General features: G+C 38.2%; 1 protein-coding gene across 4 annotated transcripts in view; it reads left to right on the forward strand.

Annotated features, from left to right (window-relative positions):
- Positions 1–5,118: 5,118 nt before the first annotated feature.
- Positions 5,119–12,724, forward strand: part of ccny (cyclin Y) — a 43,393-nt gene continuing 35,787 nt past the window's right edge. Inside the window, exon 1 of one of the 4 annotated variants that reach the window (XM_033986045.2) lies at positions 5,119–5,758. In XM_033986045.2, the coding sequence (XP_033841936.1) occupies positions 5,602–5,758 (157 nt within the window). In that variant the 5' untranslated portion in view covers positions 5,119–5,601. The remainder of the gene's footprint in view (positions 5,759–12,724) is intronic. The other 3 variants (XM_055230100.1, XM_033986043.2, XM_055230101.1) reach the window with 3 other exon arrangements.

The following is a 12,724-nucleotide window of genomic DNA, read 5'->3' on the forward strand; positions in this document are numbered from 1 at the left end:
GATGTAGCAAACAAAAATAAACTCAAAATAACTCACTTTTGGCATTTCTTAATCCCGAGGCTCAGCTGTGAAGTCAAAATTATCTCAGGAGACTTCATCATGAAGCTCATTGAAGGACAAGGATTTGAGCTCCACAAAGCAAAGGGTGGAGGGTGGAGACTTTGATTTCAGTATAAAATATAAGATTCCATTAAATGAGAGGATGTATACACACTTTAGACTGGCACTGTGTGATCTGATCTACATCTTTGTAATAATGATTCTCGAACTCTACGTCTCTTTATCCCAAATAAAAGCCCAAATAGTCCTGCTCAATGAATAAAAAATGCTTTGGCAGAAAAAGGGAAATCAACTGGAATAGGAAAATAAATCTAGGCATTAAACCTACTGATAAGGGAAAGAGGGAATCTGCACCATCTTTGAAAGAATAGAGACACTTGACCCCTGTGGGACTCAGTTTGAAAAAAATATTTGGACTGTTGGATATTTCAAGCAGCAAAGTTTATTGAAAAGCAGTCACTCTTCTCTAAGTTTAATTTATTAACAGGAAAGAGCTGAAAATATGCAAAATAGTATCAGTTACATATAACAACAGATCGTCTTTTCATATAACAGCAATTTGTAATCAGTCCCATTCTAAGCAATGCCCCTAAATAAAGGTGTAGAATGTAAAGTGATGGATACACATCAGATGAATGTTTAGAATAAATTATATATAGAAGTGTACGGGTTTATTGATGCCTTTTTATAAAGCCATTTTCCTCTTTGGAAATAATCGTTCTCCAAAAGTGATGACTTTTTAACATCAGCATTTAGCAATGATAAAGGTCTGTAAGTACCACATAATGTAGGATCCTTGTGTAATAGTAATAGTAGCTTGTGTAAGTGTTGATGGTAAAGCACCTTTCTCTAGTGATTTATTAAACATAACCAAAAGCAGTGGTGCCAATTTTTCAACAAACTTCCTGTGGAATTTGATCTGAAACCTATCAGGGCTAGGCGCTTTATTAGACTGCATAGCTTTAACTGAATTAGTCACTTCAACAAGGGAGAGTAGAGAGTGCATTTGTTTAGCAATGTCAGCATCGATAACAGGATTACAAAGACCTTGAAGAAAGTCACTCATTTTAGTACTGTTTCAGGGAAACTCAGATTTGTACTGTGAATAATAAAATGACTTAAAAGTATCATTAATTTCAATAGTTCTGTAATAACAGTGTCTTGAGTATTTTTAATGCTAGGTACCATACAAGAACCTGCCTGATGCCGTAACTAATGAGCCAAAAGATGACAGCCCTTGTCACCATATTCATAATATGTATCACGACTCAAATGCTCTGCAAATCTATAGGCTGTTTAAACAGTTCTGGAGTTGGGCTCACAACATATCTTTGACCAATGTCATTGAGGCATCAATGGCATTGAGTCTAGAATTAGATCTTTTTTTTTTTTTTTAGATAAAACCCAGTATTCAATTATTTGTCCCCTAAGATAGCATTTAATCATCTCCCAAAAAACAAAAGAAACTCCTCAGTTGAATTAGAAATAAAGACACACAACTCTTTATCTGCCAAAAAAGTTAGTTAAATCTACACCGAGGTAGACTTTGTATCTGGGAAGTAAACAAAAAATCTAACAGCGCATGATCAGATATTGTTAGATCCAAATAATCCAAAGAAACTACAGATAAAGCTCTGTCCATGAAAAATTATCAGTCCTAGAATAAGAATGGTCTACCTGGGGGAAAAAAAATCAATATTTCTTATCAGACAGGCCGGCTCCATGGGTCATAAAATCAGAGAATACTTCACAGTTAGTGTTAAGGTACAGGCATTTGATCGATCAAAAGTTGGGTTAAAAAAACACAGTTTAGGTCACCTCCAAAATAGAATGAGTATTTAAAAACGGAAGACTGCTTAATAATCTATTATCCAGCATTGTCAAAATGTAGGACTTTTTCTTCATTAAGGCACCAGCAACTATTAGGAATCTGCCAGTTTTGTCAGTTATAACATTAGTGGAAGAAAACTGTAAATTTTTACTAATTAAAATGGCAGCTCCTCTCATCTTCAAGTTGAATTCAGAGTGGAAGACGTGAATCCCTTAAAAACAGTACAACCTGTGATGATCTGTGATGAAGATGGGTCTCCTGTCAAAAACGTTATAGAACATTTTAGACATTTCAATGTGAAAAGACTTTAGACCTCTTGACAAGATTGCCCATTCATCTGGTATGCAACTACCAAATCTGAGAGGTGTACCTGACCTGGCCATACTAGGATTTAAAGTGATGCTCGCTATTTAAACCAAATAAATAAAAGAAATAAACTTTACCTGCTCTCCCGCATGTTGCAAGATGTCCACACAGTCACTATAGTAATGAAGCCTGTGCACAATAGCTCGTGGTCATGGTCGTTTACCTGATTTGTGTTGACGTAGCTTGGTTTGATGAGAACGGTCCAAGCGGGGCTCATTTTCCAGTGCGAAGGCTTCCTTGAGCAAAGCGATAATGGCATCAGCACAATAGGTGTCAAGGCCCCCTCCGGAACGCCCACAATATTGTTGCACCGTGCGTAGATTTCACATCTCCCATCTGCTGGTGAAAAAAAAAAAAATCTAATACTTTTACAGATGGTAGCTTTAAAGCATTTTTTTTTTTTTTGTGTTTTTTTTTTTTTTTTTTTACATTTTTCGAAAAATTGTGAGTGCACCCTTAATGGGTTTATTCTGGGTCGATCAACTTGATACTCTTGTTAAAAATCTTTTGCTGGTTCTGACTGGTTTTGGCATTGAAGGATGGATCAAATATATATATACATTTTCTTATTGTACAATAAACAGTATTGTAATTATCAACTTAAAGTGCACAATGTAACATTTCACCAGCCTGTCTAATCACAACCCTAGGTACAAGTGCAGAGACACGACTCACAACACGACATACATAAGAATGTATGTTTTTCAAGGTTTTTTAGCAATGAATGGAACTGAAGAAATGCTAGATAGATACATTTAATGCCATACATTCCAAGGAGACATACAGGTGATGTATAACCCTCTAACAGAAACAGTTACATAGTGCATCTTTACATAACTAAATGAGAAGTGAAATATGGATATTTAATTACTGAACAGAAGCTATTATAGGAAATATTTGTTCAGGTGTGTACCAGCCGTGTCCAGGGCTCAGAACATGACGTCCACCCATGACTCAACCTGATTACACCTCTGTGTATGTGCCATCAGACTCTCCACGGACTCTTCAGTCCAAATGTTTTGCGCTGTTTTTTGTGCTAAACAGAGAAAAGAAGATGCATATTTTCGAAATCAAGTTTTTAAAGATACACTTCGTAATGTTTCTGGTGGAGTGTCTTCCAAATACTCTTCAGTTGTTATTCCTTTACCTGGAATGTTCCACAGTATGAAATTAAACCTGTACATCTTTGTAGAGACAACCAGTGATGGCACCAGGCAAGGTAACAGGTCAGATCTGTGGAGAAGTGATCCCACAGCGACCCCACTTATAGTACAAATGCATGTATTTCTAGAGCTGTTTCAGCAATAAAAATTCTTGTAATTAAACAAATGCTCTATAGTTTAATGCCCCACTCTATCTAGGCAAAGTAGTAACATCACTATGGAAACTGCATGTGAAGGTGAATAGTGCATCTTTAAGTGATTTATAAGAGAGAAGAGTCTGGTGATTGCATGTTTTGATTAGGAAATGGGTCAGCTCACAAATGTAGTTGAAATGCATCCATTTGCATCCCCTGTAGACCCTGCTATTGCTCCGAATAAAAGATAGTGTCAAAATCTGTTTATTGTGTATTTATTTATTGAGTTAAGTTACTAAAGCAAAAGTTATGTACAGAAAAAAGGTACAACTAAAACTGCCTACCCGCCCGTCCAACGTCTTTGTTAAATGTTAATCACAATAGCAGCTTCCTTCTGAACCCCATGGATACAAGAATATGTTGACATGCAAGTTCACTGCAACAGCATCTATCACACCAGAGTGACAGTATGAAATGCAATATGGTTTTTGATGCCAAAATCATCTTAAATCAGCTGACCAGACACTGCACAGCAACATCATGTGACACTTTTGAGGAATATAGCTAAGTGCAGCTGAAACTGAAAACAGAGGTCTGTTCATAAGAAATTATAGTACAAGGATCTCACCCATCGCAGTTGATCAAAGGGTCAAATACAGATCAAAAGTGCGAAAGTTACTGTAACTTGAGTGCTAATAGGCCTGAAGGAAAGCAATCTGATTAATGATTAATTATTAGGCTTCTTTTTATATGTCATTGCCTATTGTGGGGCTTTATACTGCAACTGTCTGGATTGGAAAATCAAGTGGGGTTTTTGTAAGTGCAATGCAACCACACCACCAGTAGGCTACACTATAACATTGTGCCTTATAAACCTAATCCAGACTACAGTTGCAGCAATCCATCTCTTAGCTTCGTTTTGCACACTTGCCTACCAAAAAGGATTAACCTATCCATTATCACTTTGCCTCTGTAACAAGCTTGTGTATAATCTGATTTAATTTACTTAAACCTGCTTACAGTTTTAGTGGGCTATAAGAAATCCTATTTCCTCGTGTTAAACCGCAGAAGATTTTCTCAGCTATTGGATCAAATCTTCATATATGCCTCAAGCATAGCATAGAAAATATTGCATTATTTGTAAGGCTATAATTCGTTTCTCAGTCTCATATATTTCCACATCTGATAACTTTAATGGACTGGTCTTTAATGGAATAATGATAGGCGATATTTTGCATTGGTACCTTTATAATAATTTCAGTGTTTAGTCCATTTATTGACAATTTTTAACCGGAACCTGTTCCTTTGCTGTCACAACGGTGTTGATTTTGCGTGACATCGGGAATTAGATGCATCTTCTTTTATCTCTATAGAAAATCTGTGCGTCGAAAGGTTAAAGCTATAATTTTATGAAGTTTATTTGAAACGCACATATTTAACAGTTGGCTAATGTATAGAAGGCCTATCTTTAGTAATAAAACTAAATTACACTTTAAAACAATGCATGATTATTTTAAATGGAGATTTTTTTTGTTTTTTAATGAAATTTCCGAGTTGGCGAGGTGCGTTTAAAGGCAACGCTACGGCGGATGTAGCAGCTGCGGTGTTCAGTGCATTTGGGCAAACATGTAGCGCACGGAGCTAAAGTCATCCCTCCTGACGTGTTTATTTAACAAGTCCTTTTTCATTTTCTGGCGTCGGAATTTACAATGTGCCAAAATGAGTCGTAAAGGGACGCTTCGGTGAGGATTTTAAGCCGGGGGAGTGGCGCGTGAAGGCGACGTGAGTTGATTTCAGGTAGTAAGCTTCGGATAACGTATTACTTTTGAGATTAAACTGCATTTTCTTGTCACTACGCACGACTTCTGCTTTTCACACGAGCGGTGTTTAGGCGAAGACAATCTGGAACTACAATTTATTTCGCTTCCACGTCCGACATCCACGTTACCGCCCCATTTTTTTATTTCCCCATCGAGACCAGCGTGGAATAATTAAGCAAGACGCCGTGCCAGACTCGAACTCGAAGTGACTGTCACCCGCGCGCAGCATGGGTAATAGCACGTCCTGTTGCGTGGCGTCCAGCCCCAAACACCGGAGGAACAACCACCACTCCCGCCTGGACACGTACGGACCCGAGCCAGCGCTGAGCAGGGAGGACACGGGCTGCAACCTCCAGCACATCAGCGACCGGGAGAACTTGGACGGTAAGGAGACAGGAGTGCGCACTGGATGAGCTTTGTGCGTTATGTATAGATTGGCAGCGTGTCTTGATATAGTTACTGTACTTAATAATAGCAGCTTTGGGATACTTTGAGGTATTTTAATGGTACACTGTGTAACTTTTCTGGTGGAGTGGGTACACCATCTGCTTGTTGCTTGTCTCCATACAGATGTTATGGCTTTGGGGTGTTTTTATTTCTCAAGTACATCCTCTAAAACGTGCATTCTTACTCTAAGCAGGGTCGCCTCTCCATAGATCTGACCTGTAATGTGGCCCAGTGAGGTCACCTGCTTGTCTTCATGGAGGTAGACCGGTTTAATGCCGTACTGTAGGAAATTCCAGACAAAGCAATGATTTCCATTGAGTGGTGTCATGATACAAACTCGATTTCAAAACTGCAGAAAAGACTTGATGGTCACTAGTGATTCCGATACCACAGTGATTATATAAAAAAAAAATTAAAAAAACACTCATTCTGCAGACAATAGAATGTGATTTTCAACATTAAACCATAGTACATTCTTAAAAACGTGTGGTGTCGTGTCTATGCGATCCCCTTGTCCAGGTAGGTTCCGTAGTGGTCCATGGGTAGTCTGTTCTGAAAAGGTTTGTTTCTGTCCTGTGAATGTGACTTTTTTTAGTATCAGTACTTGCTCAAATGAGTATCCAGTTTTGATATTAGTTTAAGTATCGATTAGTATCTGATTTTCGATACTTTTGACAATGACTTGACAATGGCTTCAAAAGGTGTAGGCTTCTAAACTTGGTGCCATGTTATGTTTAGACCTCTCACATAAGGACTCATGCTGCAGATCTTCAAGTTCTGTTTTGTGGCTCAGTGGAAGAGCAACAGTCTGTATGATTTATGTAATTTATGTCATGTGTAGGTAATCTCTATTCTCTAGCCAAATGCTTGAAGATTGCTGTTCTGTAAAATGTCCAGGCCCTATTTGTTTTCTATTTTGTCAAGTTTTGTGTACATTTTATGCTATACTATAGAAGATTATAGATTTTTTTTTTTTCCATCGAATCAAGCAGGAGAAAGAGGTTTGTGGGGATGCAAGCCCACTCATTGTAAGAATGTATTTTCTATGGTTTTCAGTGCAATGCAATAAACACTTGAGTTCTAGTTTGTGGTTAAAATGTTGCACACTGTGGCTTTGTTCCATGTTTCTCAGTCATGGTTCAAAAGTAGATCTAAATCCAGAAGTGCTCTGTGTTAATGCGCATTGAATGGAGTCCTATGGGAAAGCGTGACATTTTGAGAAAATTCAACCAAATTTGATCAAATCTGGTGCTTCAACTCATTACTTTACATTACAGCCGTGACGTAACAACAGAGAATTCTGTGTGTTCTCTTCAGTGGGATCCTTCTGCAAACCATTTGCCTGAAGAAAAGAAGAGAGGATTTGCAATAAGCTTGAATGAGGGCGTCTGTATCATACGCATAGGGCTGGACAAAAAATTGATTAAATTGATTAATAGAATTTGAAGTTGAAATCGATTTGTTTGGAATAAAATCTACTTTTATTTTCCTGACTTTCATTGAAAATGCTAGAAAGGCTGCTCACGTCAGACACAGGAACCAAATTTTAGCACAAGGCCATACAGTACTGACCCCTTTGAAATTAATGACCTCAAATTCAGTGTTGGGGGTGCATGTTTAATGCAATAGTTTATTTTATCACATTCATAAAAGATTTCCCCAATGGGTTAAATATGATCAGTGAATACAATCTTTTAACTTTTGCCCATTTTCTGTAGTTTGACGAACATTTTTAATGGAGAAGGGGGAAAAAAATCAAATACAAATTTATTTTTTTGAGAAAAAATAGACAATTTTGCCTTTTCTACATGCTCATATTTGGATTCACACTGGCTGGAGGCTAGTTATTTCTTTAGCCTAAACCTAAACCTCTGGACCTGGCTGAACCTGTCTAAACCTGGCTCAACCTGGGTGGACCTGGCTGGACCTGACCTAAACCTCCGGACATCTGGACCTCAACCTGTTTGGACTGGGACCAATTTCATCTCTTCGTATTGGGCCATAATACACTTTTAGAGACAGAACCAACAGGACAGTGAATAGGGGATATACTCTGCTTCATCTCTCTGGAGAAGCAACGTAAGATCTTTGTTTTTGTTAGTTTTGGACAAATCTGAGAACAGAGCCTCACAGTTAAATAGTTTGTAAAATGAGCTTGTGATTGCGTTGTAAGCTGCTCTGTGTCTAGGTGGAACTGCTGCATGTGTCGTTGTTGGAGCCACGCTAATACGTATTTTCGTGTTGTGACTGTAGCTTCTTCTTATTGCAGTTATAGCAGCTTCATGAGTAAAAAGTTTGTTGCGCTGATATTGTTGGGGTTGTGAGCGGTGGATCAGGTTGTACTGCTGCATAAACATTGTGCTTGGCTGTGCGTTATGCTTTTATTATGATAACCAAACACAGTGCAAGTGCAGGGCAGGTGACTGATGAAACATAAGACTAATTATTTATATTCATTTATAATTATCAATATCCAATACTGACCAAAATAGCTGTCTGTCTCTGGTATTAGTTATACAGGGATTACAGCCTGTGGGCTACTGTGTGTGTGTATATACTAACCTGCCCTGTGTTTACTATGGTACATTCATTTATTTCCTTTAGGCTTTCTAATGGGGAAAAGCCAACCCACTACTATTTCCACATCATAACTGTGCAAGTTGGGTGCTTTGATTTCACAGACGTTCAAATAGGCAAATTTTTTCCCCAAAATGGTGTTAAGTGTGAAGCTAATTGGGTTTTTAATGAGGCAGAAAAATTAGCTTTGGTGATTGCAAAATGAGTGAATAGCAGGGTTAGGCAATATCGCAGCATGGTACCTACTTTTAAGGAACATTAATTAGAAAGCTAGAGGAAATCGGCACCTATTATAACATAAAACATAACAAAATATTGAATGCTCGTGTGAAAATGGCAAGCTAATTTCATCACATAAGGCTGCTGTTGCTGTTGTTGTTGGTGGTACGTGGCCTTAAAAGGTGCTACCGTGTCAGCTAAAGTGGGTTAGCATGTCATTACTGCATTCTGATATCATGTGTTTGCAAGTGAATGTTTGGAGAAAAAGGAAAAGTAGGCCTCATCTTGGTACACTACACTAACAAAACAACAACAAAAGTGATCTATTACAAAATCATCCAATCATTAAATTTTAGTGTTATGATTGTCGTGAAAAGAAACAGAATTTTTACAATGATTCACAAGTATTGACACCACGACCAAACAACAGTAAGTCCTCTAAGTAGACCTCTGCCATCAACCACATTTCAAATAGAGCTGCTAAACTGTGATCTCACCACCTACTTGAAATGGCAGTGGCCACTGAAGACAGACACACAAACTTGAATTTGGGTGGATTTTAACCAGAAAGCTGCTACCTAGTTTGCACTAAAGTTGTCAAAAACATACACAGCTTCATAGCAAAACATTGATTTAAGGCTCCTTTATGCTCTACGTTCTAGACGCATACAGATATGCATTCAGACTTCTGTTCATCCTCTGCGTAATCTGGTCCATCTCCTCAGAACATGTGGCATCTTGGCAATGGAGCTGTGCATGTGCTAACTGCTAGGGACAATAGTCAACACAGCTCAATAATGTATTTTTTTTACTCTTTTCCAACAAAAGAATTAAGAGAGTGCAGCCTTAACATTAGAGACGTTTGAAAGTATAAATGCTGTGATCTCTTTACGTTCAAAAGTGAAGCATAAATGAGCCTTTAGTGTTTAGTTCCACTTTATTTCTCTTTCATTTAATCTGTCTAATAGATCAGCATCTCTCTAGTATGTGTCCAGGTTTCTGAAATCAAACTTTTGGAATGATAGTCAAGTTATTGTGAAATAAACTTTAAAAATTTAGGTTTTGAGTGTAGACCAAATCGAAACTTATTTATTCGTGTAAAAATGTCACAATTATTACGTTTGTTAAAAAAAGATGTCTGTAATCCCTCAGTTGTCCAGGTCTGATCCATAGTAAAAGCCAAAAGTAAAATCTGTCAACTGGACAATTTTACTTATGGCTTCTACTATTTGCGCAAAAAAAAAAAACCTCTCATTCTACTAGATCTACTGGTAGCCTATAGTAACCTATATTGGAGTGGACAAGTTTTATTTTGTGCTGCTGAATCAGACAAAACCAGCACTGAATCGATGTAAAACTTGTTGCTTGCTGTCTCCATGAAAAATTCCCTTTATCTTTTGAGCTTGTTGAATTGTAGCTCCTTGTAAAGATTTGAGAAAAGGAGAGTTTGCACACGTAGCACAGTTTTTTAATGTTTCCCTGACTTTCTCCAGCCATAATGGGGAATCCCGGGGTTTTCTGGGCTGAATGAGTGACGGATAAATCTGCAGTAGGTCAGTCTTTATCGAGGAAGATGAACACTGCATTATAGAGTGCTTCAGTCAATATGTAATTGTCAACTGTAATTAAGAACTGTAAAGATAATGTGAAAAAGTTTAAATAGGACTATGGCTAACTAAAGCTCCGCAACGGACAAAGATACCATAGTGCTGTTAGAGAATGCGTACCTGATTTAATAAATGTAAATGAGCACATTTAGGTTATATTAAACCTGGATTTAAGAGTGTAGTGGGCCACTCAAATACATTTTTGGATGAGAGCGTATAGGTTGGTTGTGCAATGGCAATCCATTGTTTCACTTCATTATGTGAAAATGTACCGTAAATAATAACAATGCGTGCAAGATTTGTGAGACAATCTATCAATTAATTGGACAGATTCAAACTTAAATTTGTGTTTTGAATATCAGCTATCCTAGCTTTAATACTGTTATTTGAGTACCTTTATATGTTGTCTGTTGTGTTTCATTATATTTCTGATCTGGTTTCAAGAAAACTATCAAAGTTTTTTTTTATGTTTTCCCAAGACACTTTGGCTCCTACGCCTTTTGTAGTTGCAGTGCAAAACAGTCTTTCAGATCAAACTCCTTCACCTCGAATAACCCAGTAGCAGTGCCTTTCCCGTATCAAGCTAAATGACCACTATTAACTTGATCTATGGCAAACATTTGACTATTTTTAGCTGAATGTGCCAGCACTGCAGGTCTCCCCCAAGGGCAGTTCTCCTGCTTTCCTCAACTGTTTAGCAAGAAGTGAGCTCTGTCATGGTGGGTTAGTGTTTGTCTTATCTGTTTGTTTAAGGTTTAGGCAGAGGCACTGACCCTCCAGCCGTGTCATTGCAGCTCCAACAGCATTCCACTGCATGCACCAGACCGGAGAGCAGGTCTGGCCGGGGAGACGGCACCCGTGTTCAAACCCCACTCCCAACCACTGCACCCATGTCCAAGCTAGGGGTGGGCAATATTGACAAAAAATATTGTTATCTTGGGGATATTTAGACGGTACTATGCCATATTTAGATGATACTATGGCATTCCATCAGAATTGCACTGTGCCTGTAAATGTTCTAGTCCAAGCCCCAATCCCAACAGCAGCACCCATGTCTAACCCTGACTCCCAACAGCAGCACCCATGTCTAACCCTGACTGTCAACAGCAGCACCAATGTCTAACCCTGACTGTCAACAGCAGCACCCATGTCTAACCCTGACTCCCAACAGCAGCACCCATGTCTAACCCTGACTGTCAACAGCAGCACCAATGTCTAACCCTGACTGTCAACAGCAGCACCCATGTCTAACCCTGACTGTCAACAGCAGCACCCATGTCTAACCCTGACTGTCAACAGCAGCACCCATGTCTAACCCTGACTCCCGACAGCAGCACCCATGTCTAACCCTGACTGTCAACAGCAGCACCCATGTCTAACCCTGACTCCCGACAACTGCCTAATCTTCAGGAGAGTAAATTCCTTCTTTCTTCATTACTTTTGTAAGGACCTCATCAAATGCAAGTTGATACATCTTACATATGCTATTACATTATTTTATAATGGGAAATTAGAAAAGCAGAAAAACAAAGTAATTAAGATAAATAAATGTGAAATATTTGGAAAGATATGTTAAATGTTTAAATGTTAAAATGGTTTTGTGCAATATATTAATTTCCCATAGCTTATGTGGCCTTGCTCAGCTGAACTCAATGTTTACCTTAGATGACTTGAATGGCTTGATTGTGATCTGGGTTTTGTAGTGTTTACCACAACACAAAAGTAGTTGGCTAGCCACAGCACAGTAGTTGTTTACTTCATGATGTATTATGCAATATGTATTTTAAACCTGTTTAAATGAGTCCAGTGAAGATTTATAGACTTAGAACATGAGAAGTGCACCTCGAACTGTAAGAACTTGGTTAAAATCTCAAAAGTCCGTTTTTAGCATGAGTCCTGTGATAGGACGCAAGTTTCTGCAGCCAGGGGTGACAACACTTACACAACACATAGACAAAGAAAGCATTGTCAGGATTCATTGAACAGCTTTTGTACTGGTCTTGGAGGCGATCCAGCTATGTCATGTTGACTCAGACATTTGCAAAGTGAGATTATTTTGTTTGACGATGTTTAACAGATTTAAATGGCCATACAAGAAAATATTGGCACGCTACTTGTGAATTAGTATGTTAATGCTTGTGACTGTCCCATAACACACCTGTGAATGTCTTGTATTAATATCTAGACCAGGGGTCACCAACCTTTTTTAACCTGAGAGCTACTTCATGGGCACTGAGTCATATGAAGGGCTACCAGTTTGAGACGCTCTTCTGAAATAACAAATTTCCTCAGTTTGCCTTTAGTTATACATTATTAATAATGATAAATGACAGTCATCTATGTGAACACACTGATCATGTTGCAGGACACTGATCACATTAATGATTTCTCAAAATAATTATCAACAATGAGCAAGGAGGGAAACAGATATCAGTATTCAGCACTTTAACTTTACTAATCTTAGTAATTGTTAAATTTCCAGATGACACTTGCATCATAG

This window comes from Periophthalmus magnuspinnatus, chromosome 20 (assembly GCF_009829125.3).
Source record: "Periophthalmus magnuspinnatus isolate fPerMag1 chromosome 20, fPerMag1.2.pri, whole genome shotgun sequence".
NCBI lineage: Eukaryota > Metazoa > Chordata > Actinopteri > Gobiiformes > Gobiidae > Periophthalmus > Periophthalmus magnuspinnatus.